General features: G+C 39.4%; 1 protein-coding gene across 1 annotated transcript in view; it reads right to left on the minus strand.

Moving 5' to 3' along the window:
- Positions 1-16,997, minus strand: part of col27a1a (collagen, type XXVII, alpha 1a) — a 94,599-nt gene that overhangs the window by 22,722 nt on the left and 54,880 nt on the right. The window contains exons 13-27 of the mRNA XM_034123554.1: positions 16,177-16,230; positions 14,365-14,409; positions 11,762-11,815; positions 10,963-11,007; positions 10,194-10,247; positions 8,841-8,894; positions 7,888-7,941; positions 7,751-7,804; positions 7,461-7,514; positions 7,291-7,335; positions 4,172-4,225; positions 4,031-4,075; positions 3,676-3,729; positions 2,961-3,014; positions 1,141-1,194 (exon numbers count right to left, since the gene is read on the minus strand). Of these exons, the coding sequence (XP_033979445.1) occupies positions 1,141-1,194; positions 2,961-3,014; positions 3,676-3,729; positions 4,031-4,075; positions 4,172-4,225; positions 7,291-7,335; positions 7,461-7,514; positions 7,751-7,804; positions 7,888-7,941; positions 8,841-8,894; positions 10,194-10,247; positions 10,963-11,007; positions 11,762-11,815; positions 14,365-14,409; positions 16,177-16,230 (774 nt within the window). The remainder of the gene's footprint in view (positions 1-1,140; positions 1,195-2,960; positions 3,015-3,675; positions 3,730-4,030; positions 4,076-4,171; positions 4,226-7,290; positions 7,336-7,460; positions 7,515-7,750; positions 7,805-7,887; positions 7,942-8,840; positions 8,895-10,193; positions 10,248-10,962; positions 11,008-11,761; positions 11,816-14,364; positions 14,410-16,176; positions 16,231-16,997) is intronic.

Here is a 16,997-nt window from a genome sequence, read left to right on the forward strand (position 1 = left end):
CGGGGGAGGAAGGAGAGATAAAACTCAGGTTCACACTGACAGAGCACAGAGCCCCCTGGTTGTTGACCCGGGGGGGGCGGGCTGACCTCGGGAACACACTACAGGGTTTGTTGTTGGATCCGTCACTCACACCAATTAAAGAGCCGGCCCCGGAATCCCGCCCCGCTGCACCCCCCCACAGCCCCGTATTTATGTTTGTTTTGGTGGCCCCCTCCCCCCCCCCCCCCCCCCCCCCCCATGCTCAGCCCGCACTCTGTCAAACCTGAACGTGGCAAGGACACCGAGGGGAGGGGGTGGGGGGGGCAGCTTCTAATTGGTTGTAGGTGTTGCTCTTTTGACTGACAGCAGGGTAATGCAGGTTCAGCAGGAGGCTGCCAGCTCTCATAACGCTCAGAGAGACCCTCCCCACTGAGAACACTACACACTGTCATCGGAAACATTCTGGAGACACTCAAAGACAGCTTTGTTCAAATGTTAGAGTTTGAACCAGTCATGTTTGACACTCTTCCCTAAAACAGCTTGCTAATCCAGACAAAACTAAAAAGTGGTTAACTGTACATCTCATTGATGCGCTATCATCTGCAAACATTACAAAGCAAAAAGTAATGGGGTAAAAGTTCAACATTTTGCAAAAAATGTACCATTATATATATATTGCACATTGCATATTTTTTATGGCACTTTTTTTTACATTTAAATGTTTATGTTTCTAAAATGTTCATCTAAAAAGATACCACAGATCGTCAAAGACAGTTTTGTTCAAACGCTAAACTTGTACTTTACGCAATGCTTCTGCTAATCCGGACAGAAATGTATTGTTGATAACAGCTCAATAATGTCGATAATTTACAAACATTATAAAGCAGATAATAATGGAGTAAAAGTGCAAAATTGTGCAAATAAGGGCACCATACATTTTTTGGGAGATATTCTACTCTTTTACACAAATTGACAACACACACACATGGATCGCAAAGCCGTTTCTTTGTGCATGCACCATGTGAATTGCTCTATTTTATGTCTCATTTGTATTTCTAAGGGAGAGTCTATTATATCTTGCATTGGTAAAGGAAGCTGGAAGTTATTTTACGCTGTTGCTGCATTTGAATCTTGAAAATGTGCTAAAGAGTGGTGACTTACTGGTCTTCCTGGTGGCCCGGTTGGCCCGCTCCCCCCTGGTGTCCCTGGGTGACCCTATCATAGGAACACACACACACACACACACACACACACACATTACAACTGACACAAAATATCATGCAAATGGTACTATTGTTCTGTCAAACATCAAATGTGACGTTATAATACATTTAAATTTGAAGTTAGAAATTGGAAAATGCATTTGTTGGAATCAGGAACATGTTTGTCGGTTTGCCTCGGTCATGCTTTCTGTTTCAAATGTCATTTATCTGCCTTTTATTGAATGCTTTGACTAAAATGGAAAATGATATGCAAATGATGAGGCACTGTAGAAATCCTGCCTGTTTCACTAAAACAGGAAGTCTGTTATGAGGATATTCTGATTGACATAATGCCTCAAACAATGATATTGCTGTTCTGTATTGTTGTTTTTGACAAAATTACAAAACAATGAAATTTAAGTGTCAAAATAAAAATAGAAAGGTAATAAATTGGATTTCAGTCGCACACACACAAAGCACAAAGCACAAACACACAGCTGCAGAAAAGCTCTGCACCCTGGAGAGCAACTCTACTGTAACAATAGGAGCCGTGTGGAGAAGAGAAAAACAGACTGAGGACATGATATTATATCTGAAAACATTCCGCTTTGGGCTGCTTTTCTTTCTTCTTTTTATTGGACCTCACTCTTGACTATGTAATGGGGAGTATTCTCAGTCAGATCAGCTGAGTGCAATAACAATCTGTCCACAGTGGAGACCCATAGCACAGCAGGCCGCTCTGATCTCATGCATCCACAGGAAAAGAAATCGTGAATGCATGTAATATGTCTGCTGGTTTTGGCATGATGCAGACTTTTCCAGGGGGTCTGTTTCTGTTTTAAGCTCAGAGAGCAGGATCAATGTGTATTGAGTTTGCTACGTCTTGAGAGAAATGTAACTGTCAGTCAGTAGGAAACTTCTCTGTTTCCTGAGATTGATGACTTCATGTTAATTCACTTCAGTTGGGAATTCAGTATACCTGAGACTGTCAACATCTGACAAAGACAGGGCCATTTAAAGGGCCAAATAAAGGTTTTGAAAGAGCACGGTGTGTGACAGCCCATGAAAGACAAGACCTCGAGGAAAACTGCGATGCCCTGCAGACTGAAGGTCTCATCATTCTTTGTTTCTTTAGTCTTAAAAATGCAAATGCAGGGATTCTACGTCTTTGTAAACATCCAATTTAAGGACTTTTCAGGCAACATTCCCACAAAAGAAACTACTAAGCACTGCATAGATTCAAACATAGATCACGTAAATAACTGCGACAGCACTGAGCATTCTTTATAATGGGAACTATCAGTTTAATGAGCCATGCCGATTTTGTGTAAAGTTTCAAGGTCAAAACATTCTAGTGGCATTGGTTTCACAGAACAATAATGTAGCAGTGTCTGTGGATTTTAAATATTTTCATGGAGATAAATGATAGGACGTTATCCTTTCAAACGTTTTTCTCTTTTGTTTTAATCAATGTTAAGACTTTTCCAGGTAAAGATCTCCCGCAGAGTGCTTGAAAACCACAGGTTAGAAAACCTGCTCCAGGCATGAGGTGATGTGTCTTCTTTCCACTTTGGCTTATTCTTGTATGTACACACTTTGTTTTGTATTGACCAAATCCCACATCACTTTATTCCCATGGGAATAACACACACAGTTTAGTTTGAGATGACCATTTCTTGTGATTTTTTTAATGACACCTTAGCCAGAGAATAATGTATACACTCATCAACGAAGCTATCAAGCTCCACTCTCTCATGACTCTAGCTCTTTGTGTCTTACCAGTGATCCTTTTTCTCCAGCAGGTCCAGGATGGCCCATCTCTCCTCGATCACCCTAAACACACCAAAGTACACACTCAGTCTTTACATGATGGCACCATACAGGTTCTCTGAAATAGTATGTCTAAAAGTGCAAATGAGAATTTTCTTATTAAATATGTGCTAAATGTCATACAATTCTGGATCAGAAATCTAAACATTGGATAAAACCAGGTTCAATGCCTTATTTTAAAAATAGGAGTATGGAATTCTGGCCATGAAAAAATGTGAGCCAACTCCTCTCTAAAAAGAATATAGATATGGATGAAACAGGAAAGTCTGGTGTGTGTGAGTTCTACTGAAGTGGAGATTTCTGGCTCAAAGTATGGGACAAAACTAATTAAGAATAAACAGCCTCTAAAAGAAATGCATTGTAAAATGTTGCAAGGCTCTTCAAGTGAATAGAGTAACATTATAAATGATAGATGTCACCTTGAAACTAATGCTAACTTTTGGCAAGATTAGGAGAAATCTACAAACACATACAGATAATGTTGGCAAAATAAAAATGTATATGTATTTTTGTATTTTTCTCTTTCCAGAAGTCCCAAAGAACACCTTAAGAAAACCCAAACTCTTTAATCCCCAAATTCACCAGTGCATGAAAAATAAATATGTTGTCTGTCATGTCTTGACTTAAATGAAATAATTCACAAGGAAACGCAAAGTTATTTTACCTTCTCTCCTGCCAGTCCTGCCTCTCCCACAGGTCCGATGAAACCCACCAGACCCTGAAACACACACACACACACACACACACACACACACACACACACACACACACGCGCGCGCACACACACACACACACACACACACACACACACACACACACACACACACACACACACACACACACACACACACACACACACACACACACACACACACACACACACACACACACACACACACACACACACATACACACACACACACACACACACACACACACACACACACACACACACAGTTGGATGGGTGACTGGATTGACATTTTGAAAAAAATGGAAGCCGCTCAGTTTGATTTCTTACTCGTTCTCCCATGGCTCCGACTAGCCCTGTAATACCGGTTTCGCCCTGCAGAGATATAACAAGGCATTTGTTTGCAATAATTCAATCAATACTGTTAACATTTTGTGTCAAAAGAGTAAAAATCACATTGACTTTACTCACCTTGACTCCCTCTGGCCCAACCTTCCCAGGAAATCCTTTTCTGCCCATTCTACCCTGAAAGCGGGCAAAGAAGAAGGGTACATAATGAGAAAAACACTTCATGCATGACATTGATCATATATCCTCAGTTCATATAAAGGATGTGCTTCCTGTGAGAGGACAGTTTGAGGAGGCAGCAGGGAGGCAGAGTGCAGCTGCAGAACATCGGACAGGACCCTCTGGACCGTCTGGTTCAGGTGATGCTGACTGGACCTTTGTGTTCAGTGACCACGAAGTTCCGCTTTCACAGACGCTAATTCCCGGGGTTAAGAGGGGGGGATAAGTGCTTTTTTCAGCAGCAATAACTGCGAGTCAGAGACGCCAAGAGACGGAGTGACTCAACAATTCCAGTTGAGTTTAAAGGTTTGGCAGCGATCAGAAGACAGTACAGGCTAACACTGTATTTCTCTCACACTGCAGTAAAAGTTCATTATTGGAGTAACCTGATCATTGATATGAGCTGTCCAGGATCTTCTTATCACGACTGACCATGTCAAACAAATAAAGAAACTCATGTGAAGTGTATTCATGTTAAGTTGAGCATGGGTGTATTATAAGACAATGGCCGACTTGGCACAGACATTTAAGGCCCTATTTCCTACATAGATGTATAGACGTATAGTTTAGCCTGGTTTTGTAATTGATTAAGTGACTACTGTATGTGTGGTTGTTTTGCCCCTTTTCAGATTTGTTCGATACTCTTTGTGTTTCTTTGCAACTTTTTTGCATCTCTTCATAGTCTTGGTGTCACTTTTTACATCTTTCATTCACTCTTTGTCACCATTTGAATTCTCTTCGTAGTTTATTTGTGTCTGTTTTTGATTATTTTGTCACTATTTGTGGTTTCTTTGCGCCTAATCATTGTCATTTTGAGTCTCTTTGCAGCTTTTTCTCAACTGTTCGTAGCCTCTGTATCTGTTTGTAATCTCTTTGTGTCTCTTTGTAGTCATTTGATTTGAGTCTCCTGCTGGTTGGTTTGTGTCTTTTTGAGCGACATCATTGCAGTATAAGACAAGTGAACATCACAAAAAAGCGAGTACAATAACAACAACAAAGGCCACACAAAAACAGAAGATAGAAATGTAACAAATATTAAAACATGTGTCCAGATCTGAAACAGAAACATGATAACCCTTGTGAGATCACTCTTAAGTTTTGTCTTCAAAGTGTCAATTGAGGAGGGACATTTGATCAAAAGAGGAAGGTTATTAGAAAGCTTTGGAGCTGCAATCGCAAGGTCTTCTTTACCGCTGGCTTTGATTGTTGAACGGTTGAAATCACATTTTCTGAGAATCTAAGAGGGCTGCAGTTAAATTAAAGAAAAGTTCTGAAATGTCAAGAAAGAAAAAACGTAGAGAAATGCACCACGACAAAATGGATGAGGAGCAACAAGGAACGATGAGGGAGATGGTTAAAGAAAGACAGATACAAGAGGGGGTGTCATTGATAGCAAAGCAGTGAAGCTAAAAGGCAGCTGGAGGTGGAGGAGTAGCATCAGGCACCTGGCCAGAGATCAATCACTGCTCCTGGAGGAGTCATACACCACTTCCCCTCAGATGGGGATGGAGGAGGGAGTGGGTTAGAAACAGGGGGGGGGGGAGTATAAAGTGACTGCGAGTAAGAAAAATAAAAGCTAGACGGATAAATAAACATTACACATTTAGAAGAGTACAGTTAAAAGCATGTCTATAATTGTAATGGTCAGTTTTCTGTGCCCTTCATTGAAGCGAGAAATTAGAAATGCAGTCAACAAAGCTTTTATTTCTGCAGTGACCCATTCAAATCTCCCAGCACTTTATGGCCGCTATCAATCTTGCCACCTATAAACATGGTGATGGCAGTTATCACCCCCTGGTGGACGGGAATATGGATTGCACACGGTCCTGCGCTGTGAATGGACGATCGTCTGGAGGCAGGCCATAATAAGAACCTCCATAAAAACTCCAGCTATACATATCTGCAGGAACAACCCTTTATGACCTCAAATAAAACCCAGATGAACTCTCACTGTGACACAACAAACTCTGGGATGCACAATTACAATTAAATAATGAAATGATACGGCTTACTGTAGGGGACCGAGACTGATTTACAGTAAGCTGTATATGGGCTGTTATCACACTGCAGAGTTAAATGATTGGCTTTTACTGCAGACTAGGCTGCTCACAGCATGCTGGGATTTCATTGTTCTGTGAAGTGCAAGTGGGTTAGTTGAGCATGCAAACAGATTTAAATTCAAACTGAAGCTCAGACTGAGATATTTCTGTCCCTTTCCTGTCCTCTCTTTGACTTTTTTTACTTTACTGTGCTCCAAAAATCCGGTGTACGCTTTTCTCCCTTTTATCCAATCTGTTTTATTTTCTCCTTGTTATTTTCATTTCTTCTTCTTTTAGTTGATAAATGAGCTAATTTGCCTTAGATTTCTTTCAGCTGTCATTTGCACTTAAATATTTCAGATTTCTTTGTTAATTATTGTTTTACTTTGTTTTATTTTAAATGAAGCCTCTAACTTATTGTACTACATAAAGCTTGAACAGATGAATACTTGAGAACTATAAGGATTTAAGTCATGAGAGGTTTCCTTTGACAAAATAAACAATCCAGAGATTATCCATATCCCTGATCCTCAGAAACTATTGTACCGTATAGACGTAGGGAGAACAGTGAATTCATTAGCAGCCAAATCTGTTTTTGTTACCTCACAGTAAGTGAAAAAGCTCTGCGGAGTGTTTCTGAGTGAGGCAGCTCACTGCTCATGTCATTCATTGCTGTTTAGTGCCTTTTTATGATATGTAGTTGGTCAATTATTGATATTTGCACAGTGTTTATTTATGCTAATCATCTGTCAATGTTTAAAAATGTTCACCACTACTTTGTACACAGGTCTTTGATATATTATGCCAATAAAGCTTATTTGCATTTAAACAAAGGATACTGAATGAAACCATAATGATGCACATAGGTTTGATTGGCCTGAATAATAACTGAACTGACAGGGGTGCACACACAGACTATCACTAAACACACACTACACTAATACTACACTAGTGATGGTGGTCTTCACATATCCTCTAACTCACCTCCAGTCCTGTTGGGCCCGGTGGTCCGATCGGGCCCTCGTCTCCCTGGAAACAGATGATATTGATCTTAGCATGAATTATGTTTGGGGACATAAAGAAGAGCCTGGTGCCGTAAAAACTTTAACGTCCTTTGGTGCTCTGGGGTCGTTGTGATGTGGGCGGTGACTTACCTCCGAGCCAGGCACTCCTCGTGGCCCCGGTAAACCTCGGAGCCCCAGCTTTCCCTGGAAGGGGAAAAAGCAGGACAATGATTGCTAATGTTTAATGTAAATGTGGTAATGACACAGATGTTTTAACCAAGAATAGTGTGTCCGTCACAGTTGGTCCACTACTTTGGTCCGGACTGAAATAAATATATGAAATATATATAACATAACATTTCACAGAGCTGCTATCATGACTGCAGTCTCTTGCTCTTGTTCTGCTTTATGTTTTAAAACCTTCACCAGTTGATGCTCACCTTTGGTCCTTCAAGGCCGTTCTCTCCCGGTGGTCCCATGTCACCAGGAAAACCCTGTCATGATCAATTATACAATAAGTTTTGTATTGTCTCCCTGTACAGACTCACACATCTAAAGCAGGGATGTAAAAACAAACCTCGGGGCCTGGAGGTCCAGATGCTCCAGCAGGGCCTCCCTCTCCCAGCTTTCCCTGCGACAAAAACAGAAGAGAACATGAGTAATGTCTTTAATGAATAATTGTATATTTGATAAGAGTTGCTTAAATCCCTGTATTGCATATGTGTGCATTATAAGACTACAGCCTATAGAGCTTTAGTGGTGCTAGAAGGTGTGTTTTGTTCACTTTGAACAGAGCCAGGCTAACTGTTTCCCCTTGTTTACAGTCTTTATGCTAAGCTAAGCTAACCTTAACTGTATGGATGGACACATACGATGTTGTAGGTCTTGTTCTCTAATTCTTATTCCCCAAATCCTTTACATAACAACACTCACTTGAAAGTGAAGCCTTTTATTTGTATTTTGTTAAACACTTTAGTATTTATTGACTTTATTCATACAGTAGTAAATCTACACCAAAACGTACAAAAGCAAAGAAAGGGATACAGTTTATGGAGTTAACAGTTGTATTTGCTTATTAAAAATAAACACAATACAAAAGTTGTCTTTAATTCTAAAAATAATCCTTTTTTTTGTAAAATGTGTCTACTTCTACTTGAGAATAGAAAAAATATTAGCTGTACTTTATTTAGACATTTTCTATGTTTTAGTGGGCATTTCTGTGAGCATGGAGATTATATTGTTCATTCAAATGAGTTCATTTATTTATTTGATTGTTCATGTAAAAGTGACCACAGTATTTCAATGTGGTGGAGCCTAGGGTTATTTGAAAGAGTTGCCTGTTATCTATGTCACAATGGATACCTTGTCTTTCATCTACCTACAGGTACAAGTAAATAACCTGAACCGGAATACTCCATTCCCTCTATCCCAGAATGGATCTAATTGTTGGCCAATAAATCATTCGATTTTACGATTGAATTCCCTCCATGCATTTTTCATGTATTTCCACTCATTCAAGCCAAAACTCACCTGTGGTCCTGGTTTTCCTTGGACCCCTGGTAACCCCGGACCCCCCTGGATGCCCTGTAAAACACAAACAACACATAATAAAAACTACAGATAGAATTCAGAACCCTGATTTCTTTCTCAGGGAATTAGAAAACATTCCACATGCACAACTCTGCTCAGTATTCCTGTTATCTCCTGGGATCTCTGCTCTCTGATGCTAAGATGTCTGAGACTGCTTACACAGAGAGACAAAATGAGGAGGTTTACATAAGAATTTCCGTAAACTACACAGCACACATCTGGCTAAGTCGTTATGCAAAGGAACAGTGGCTTTGGTAAAGAGAGCATCTATTTTATCACCGTGTAGATAAACAAGAATGTTCTTCTTCTCAAAAAGAAACTTAATATGAATGTTCATAAATCTGTTTGATTCCATGCTTTATTTTAGTCAAGATTGGAAGACAAATTGCATGCTGTATTTATTCTTTTTGGAAAGAGTATTTTCTTTTAGAGAACAAATGGTCAGGAACCAAGCCAACCTTCACACACAAACAATATAGCACAATCTTATATCATGTCACACACAAGAAAGCTAATAAGACCTAAAAGTAAATAAACAGATTTAATGCATATAACATTAACTATGGCATAATAAAATGTCAATTTTTTTTTTCCGTTTGTATTGTTTTGTTTGTACTTTTGCATTACTAAGATCCAAAGGCTTTAGTGTCATATTCACAATAGCTCAAGTACGGTGGCCGACAGGTGCAAACGCGCTACAACGGCCAAACACAATTAAATTAGGGGGAATCACTGCAGTTTCATAACCCATACAAATAAAGAAGAAATGGCCAACTTTATAATCCTGAACGTCACAAACCGCTCCGGTCCCAGCTGTGTGCGTCACTTTTTAGTGTCCCTTGGTTTCCGTTGTGTTCTGAGCTTTTTTCAGCTTTTTTCGTTTCTTCATTTGAAGGGGTTTCACAATTTTTGTTTAAGCTGCAGCACATTTTGGCCTAATGTAAGCGTTAGCACCTGTAGGCCACCGTACTATAGAGTAGTTTTGGCAATTCAAATCTTAAGTCCCAAGCTCCTTGAACAATGCAACATGACATACAGTATATAAAAATAAATCAATAAAAGTTGTGTTAGAAGGAAAATGAATACAAATAAAAAAGTGCAAGAGATTGCAGGTGACCAATGTGCAAATAAATGCGGAAATTGTATATGTGTACAATAAGATGGTAAAAACTGAAAAAAAAACAAAGGCTGTGTAACACCCTGAAGTGTGTTTTGGATGCAGCATGCAGGAGAGTGTGTGTGGTTGAACTTTTATGACATTCAAACATGGTAAATGTTGCTTTAGCAACCTACCTTGTCTCCTCTGTACCCGATCTCCCCTTGCTGTCCAGGAATCCCAACTTCACCCTGGCGTAGAGAGAGGAATGAAGAACATTAGGAAGAATTGTAACTTCCTACTTCCTCGATCACATTCAGCCTTCTCAACAGACTTTACTAATTACACGCTCTGTACATGATAAACACTCACACACAATGAGACTTGTTCATTAGCCAAGTTCTTCATGTGGCGTCAATCTGTTTTATGAAAGGCTCTGATGGCCTTCATGTACACCCACATGTCTTTTGGAATAAACCAGCATTAAACAGTAATTACAGTCAAATTATTAATTCAGCGTGCATGAGTAGCTTTCTTACAGATCTAAAGTGCTTAATGTGGGTGTATCCAACAATTCAGATCATTATTAGAAGATCAATCTTGTTTTAAAACATTTTCAAATTCAGTGGTAGGATCTTGTCTCTGCAGGAAATCCAACAAGCGTATTTTTCAATTCAACACAAGGTTCCATGCTCGTTGCACTAAAGGAAACTCATCACACAATGGAAGTCATAGAAATGCCATGAGAAGAATACATATTAGTGGGAAGTAAATCACAAATCTCATGCTTAATGTGAGTTTAAAACATCATCAGAGGTTTGTATCTGTTTGGTTGAAGGTTTGACTAAATGAAAGCATGCTCTATGTCTCAAGGTTAAACAGAGGGGGCTACAGTCGGATGCAAAGGAGTAAATATCCATCACATGCTGCTCAAACACAGGCCAATAACAGGAATATTCAGATCACCTTATCACCTTTCAGTCCTGGTTCTCCTGGATTTCCCGGCACCCCCTGAAACAAAAGCAACACATAAGTAAGAAAAGGACCCCCCAAGCCAGACTTCAATTACAATTCAGTCTCAATGGTACATAGGCTACTAAAATCAGTCTCCAAAAGCAATTCTATTGGACTGGATAAGGCAAGGCGAACAAGATTTTATGAATAGATCCTTTATTGATCCCAGGAGGGAAATGGATATAAAATAAAGCAATACATTGCCCTCGTATTTGGGGTTGTTTGTATGATCATTGTTAACTTAACTGTGTGGATGTTGTATTGCAGCTTTTGTATCCAATTTTGTGCCGATTGGACAATGTAAATTGGAGTTATAACAAATTCCTGTTCCATGGCAAATAGTGAAATATGGCCACCATGACACGGGAAGGTTATTCTAATGAAATTAAAGACATTAAAAACCTTTCTTCATGAAGGTTTTACTGCCAATATTTAAAGTTGATCAGGTTTTTCTGTAGGAGTTGTTTTTTGCTGTACACAACCTGTAAAAGCCAAACAATTTAGATTTGAATGTGCACATTACAAAATGTCACATTAAAATCAAAATGGCCGACTTCCTGTTGTGTATTTTTCACAACATTTGATTATTCTGTTCGCAACTTAAGTCACTCAAAATATTTGAATCATTTGAAAGGATAATAATAATTCCTTCAGTGTGTGTGTGTGTGTGTGTGTGTGTGTGTGTGTGTGTGTGTGTGTGTGTGTGTGTGTGTGTGTGTGTGTGTGTGTGTGTGTGTGTGTGTGTGATTACCTTCAGGCCATTAGGTCCTGGAAGGCCTATCTCTCCCAAAGGTCCCATATCACCCTGTTGCGAGGACAAGGGACACATCAGAAACTCAGATTCAGTGACATCATTTCCAAAGTACTGATAAACCCATGACTTCCATTCAACACACACAATTGATTAAACAAAACAATAAACCTCACTGTCTTGCTTCCAGATTATCTACGATGCAGCCATCACATTGCACTCAACACAAATCAATGGGAGGTAATATATGACCACATTGTAGGAGATACAGACTGTATCTCACAGCCTGAAGCCAAGACTGTGTTTCATCTGAAGCCTAAATTAAATAATCTGAATGTAACAAACAAAAGCTGTTTTCCACAACTGGAAAAAAATCAACCATCGCTGGAATCTTTGCGGAATGAGATTGAAATGGTGATGACACGAAAGAACTGGGTTTGATTTCATTTAGTAAGGATCTATTAGACGAAGCGATTAAAGACTTGATTGGCTGCTTTCTTGTCAATGTGTGAGATGGAGAGAGTTGTTGTCACAGCATCACAGGCTGCTAGTAGTTATCTTGTTTGTATTCCTCTGCTGCTCTGCATTTCTGCATGAAGACACCTACAGGGTGGCCTTGGCTCAGTGTGTTAGATCATGCAAAAAATGTCACTGCGTTTGGTATTCAGGGTGGAAAGTTAGTAGAGTTTCTTCTTCTTCAGCTAAGCAAATCTAATGCTTTCTAATAAGTGATAATATGCGGCTGTTCATATCATATGCTTACGTGTCCAAATTGTGGAAATGCATGAAGAAATACAATATATTACACTTTCTAATGTGTTTAATTACATTACATTACATTACATGTTACTTGTTAGACACTTTTATCCAAAGCGACTTACATACTCAATACTGTGGGCAATCCCCACAGGAGCACTTTGGGGTGAAGTGTCTCAGGGACACGACGACATGCTGACTGCAGTGGGGTTTGAACACCAATGCACAACCCACTGCACCACACGCCTCCCGCATTACATTAATTAAATTCAGATTTCTAGGGTTTATTATGAATGCGTGCCAAAAGGCAGCCAGCACCACAACCTGTGTTTCTTGGGGCTTATTGTTTGTATAATTATAAAATGTATTAAAGGAAGAACAATATTCCTTTGACAAAGATATAAAGGACACGCGCTGTCCTCCATGAAAACATCAAAACAAATAAACATGCATCAAAAAGACATGCATCTAAGCAGACAAACAACACAAACCTCCACAAAAAACAATATGACAGACATAGAATAAAGATATAAAAAACAATTGATCATCATGCATAATTTTAATGCAGGATAACACGAAGATGTTGTGTCCTAAAATGATTTGTAAACTTCCACCCCAGTTGCAAAATTCCCAAGAATGTCGAGGGAAATACGCTTTTAGAGATAGAGAGCATCGAAGACATTAAATGTCACTGCGGTTCAGGAAAGCCGCACTATATTTCTTTGTGATAAGTTGTTTAAATACTTCTTTAAGAGCGTCCAGTGTTCACCCAGAGTTGAGGCGTGCGGTCCCTAGAGCAGGGTGTTTGTATATTTATATCTCTGAAGTGCAGCTGAGTTTCTGCTGGTGCGTCTCGTACAGTAAACACTGGGCTGGATGGACTCAGAGGACACTGGAGCAGAGCTGTAATCAGACCTCCAATTACAGGCCTGCTGCCACCACTGGGGGCCCAGAATAGAGCGGGAGGATGAAGACGGGACAAGAGAAACCAGGGAGACATTATAATCACACGCAATCATGTGGCAGAGCAGGCAAGGAAGGCAAGGTGACAGTTCCTGTGCAAAAAGAGTTAATAAGAGAGGGATTCACGAGGAAAACAAGAGGCCTCGTTAAGGCCTGTTTGATTCATCAGGGGCTCACTGTCAAGTTCAACCTGACAGGAAGTGGGACGGGCAAGATGTGTCATTTAGACTTTGCGATCTATTCCAAAAACCATCCGTTTCACTATTTTAGATATGTGTGCAGTCCCTGCTGAGATAGTGGCTGGCAGTGTCAATGTCGACGAAAGCTCATTTAGTTTTTTTGTTTCTTTTGTATATAAAAATGTGGTGCAAATACTTGTCTTTATTCTTTGTTAATGTTAAATCATTTTTTTTCAAATATATTTTTTTAATTCATTAGGTTTTTGACCTCTTACAACTTTTTTTCTTGTGTTGTTTACAGTTTGTTTGCACCACTGTACGCCAAAGCAAATTCCTTGTATGTGTAAATGTACCTGGCAATAAACTAGATTTTGATTCTGGATTGAGAATGAATGAAGCTGTTCTGTTTCATTTAAATACACCCCTTTACAGCTTTGTATTTCTGGAATAAGAGTCTGGGAAAATAGGATGCTTAGACTGAAGAGAGAACACAGATTACAAACAGAAACACACACACACACACACACACACACACACACACACACACACACACACACACACACACACACACACACACACACACACACACACACACACACACACACACACACACACACACACACACACACACACACACACACACACACACACACACACACACACACACACACACACGCGCACACACACACACACAGTGCTACTCACAATAAGTCCGAGAACTCCGCTTGGACCGGGGGCTCCCAGATCACCCTGTTCAGAGAGAAGAGGGAGACGAGGGAGAAGGTGCAAGTTTCTGGGGTTATTGGCTCTTTTTAAAACAAACATGCTCAGAAGAGAGGGTCAGTGTTCATCACAGCTTATGAGAGGGGGCTGTGTGCATGTATTTGTGTGTTTGTGTGTGTGTGTGTGTGTGTGTGTGTGTGTGTGTGTGTGTGTGTGTGTGTGTGTGTGTGTGTGTGTGTGAGCCCATCATCCCAATGATCTTGTTTTAAATCTGCAGGTTGGTTCTTACTCCAAAATGAAAGAGATAGATGGACTTTTGTAAAGATACTCATGGTCCTAAGAGGATGAATGAGTGACTGTGACCTCGTGATTTGCTGACTTTGCTCTTTTAGCACTACTAGCTTGCCAACGTTTTCACTTATATAGTGAAATACCTCAAAGAACTGGTACTAACAATCATGGTTTCACAAACCCTACCCTTGTGACTCTTTGCTTTTCCGCTAGCACCACCATGAAGTTGCACCACTTTTTTAAAATGTCCAAAGAACTAATGATCCTTTACCTTTCTTTTAGCGCTATCATCATTGTTAGTTGACCAAATTCCTGCAAAAAGTTTAACTTTCCCATTAGTCTCAATTGCACATTGTTTATACTGCCAGTTAACAATGTGAGAATGCTAACATGCTAATCTGAGAAAGCTGAAAATGGTAAATATTGTACCTGTTAGCTTGATGTTAGCATTAAGCTCAAAGCATTGGAGAAGTACATAGCGCTAGATCTGCAAGCATGGCTGTAGATATATTTTTGCTACAGTAAGAAAGATAAAACATGGATTTTATGCTTTTTATACTTAATGATTAACTAATAAAAGTAAGTCGTAATAAAAGAGACAGTGGGGAGAAGTAATAATCACAAAACCTCCTTTTCTCAAATGCAGGGAAAAGTGGCTCATGTATGGCAGAAATATGTAAGCATAATTGACATTCTCCTAAAAAAGGAAGAAACAGGGCAAAGGAAAGATGTATTTAGAGTTTGTCTGATCCACAGGGCTGAACCATAAGGATTTGTCTTCCTTCAAACATGAATGCACCTTATGTTTATGAGTGTGTTAAAGAGCAACCTGCTGATGTTTTTATGTTTCCATTTTAGAGTTTACCACTCTGACTGATGAAGTGCTACATTTCCAGAATGACTTTATCATAAAAAAGTGAAAATGCTCAGATGAAATAAGTTGATGTGGAAACAGTCTTTTCTGACCTACCAGTTCTGAATTGGGAACAATTTCTCAAAACAGCATCCTATTACATAATTTACTATTCTTGGACATGACCCCCTAATAATACCGCATGTGTGTGTTGGTGGTCAGTGTACATTAATGAATGGAAAAGGTTTGCATTTGAAAGCCAAGGCAGCTAATTGGTTTCCCCCCTTAATGCTGCAGGTTTCTTAGAAAACGAGTTCCCAGCTAAATTATCGGGATAGGATGAAATGAAATATTGCAGTAAAACTTGTCTCAAGTAAAAAACTCACTTCAAATGAAAGAGAAAAACAGAGGCAAACAGCAGGACTGCCTGTGATTTACTCACCAGCACGGCCAGAATGTCAGCACTAAAACAGCAGGGCCCAGGGGTGTGTGAGTTAAAACACTGCTCTATAGTGTGTGTGTGTGTGTGTGTGTGTGTGTGTGTGTGTGTGTGTGTGTGTGTGTGTGTGTGTGTGTGTGTGTGTGTGTGTGTGTGTGTGTGTGTGTGTGTGTGTGTGTGTATTGGTTATGTGTTTAGGTGTGTGACATACTGGTTCTCCATCTGGTCCAGGTGGTCCTCTCTCCCCAAAGTCCCCTGGAAACCCCTGAGGACAGAGACAGAGAGGCTTTTATGTTCTCAGCAGCACACACACTTCAAACTCACAACATCCATTACATTTAAGGGTCCATTTGATTTATGCAAGTACAGTCTGCTTTGTTTAACATGCAATATCTAATTAACACCTCTGTTAAACTAGTTATACCTTTATTTTATAATGTTTTCATTTATTTTCTGTTTACAATCTATTCTTTATTTTTGTTATATGTCTTGCATTACGTAACCATTGCTCTTTTCTAATATGCAGTTATCAGATGTGTCTATATAATGTGCATGTTTCATAATTATGTAATATAAAAAATAATTAAAATAATGGAAAACAAATTCATTTGATATAAATGATTTTGCCATTTTGTCAGTTAACAGTTTAGTTAACTAGGGCAACTATTTTGACAGTCAATATGTTATAATATAACCGTTGAAGAGAATTATTCATGCAAAAATTGCAGAAATTATCAAGATTTTCTTGCTTTTTGTTTTATATCAAATTAAACTGAAAATCGTTCGATTAAAGACGGAAAGACAACACCTTGAACTTAAAGCCTATGAGACTTTCTCTGACATTTTGTGGATCAAACGAATATTATAGAAAATAATTGGTAGATTGCTCAATATTGAAAAAGTTTTCCTTTGAAGTACAAAAACTGTTGCTTATCAAAAAACTCAGCAAAAATGGAGCAGATGTTTTTATCGGCTATCGTTTGAGGTTGTCAGCGTCTCCAGCTGTCTCTATCGTCTCCCGAGAGAAATATC

Source organism: Trematomus bernacchii, unplaced genomic scaffold (genome assembly GCF_902827165.1).
Source record: "Trematomus bernacchii unplaced genomic scaffold, fTreBer1.1, whole genome shotgun sequence".
Taxonomy (NCBI): domain Eukaryota; kingdom Metazoa; phylum Chordata; class Actinopteri; order Perciformes; family Nototheniidae; genus Trematomus; species Trematomus bernacchii.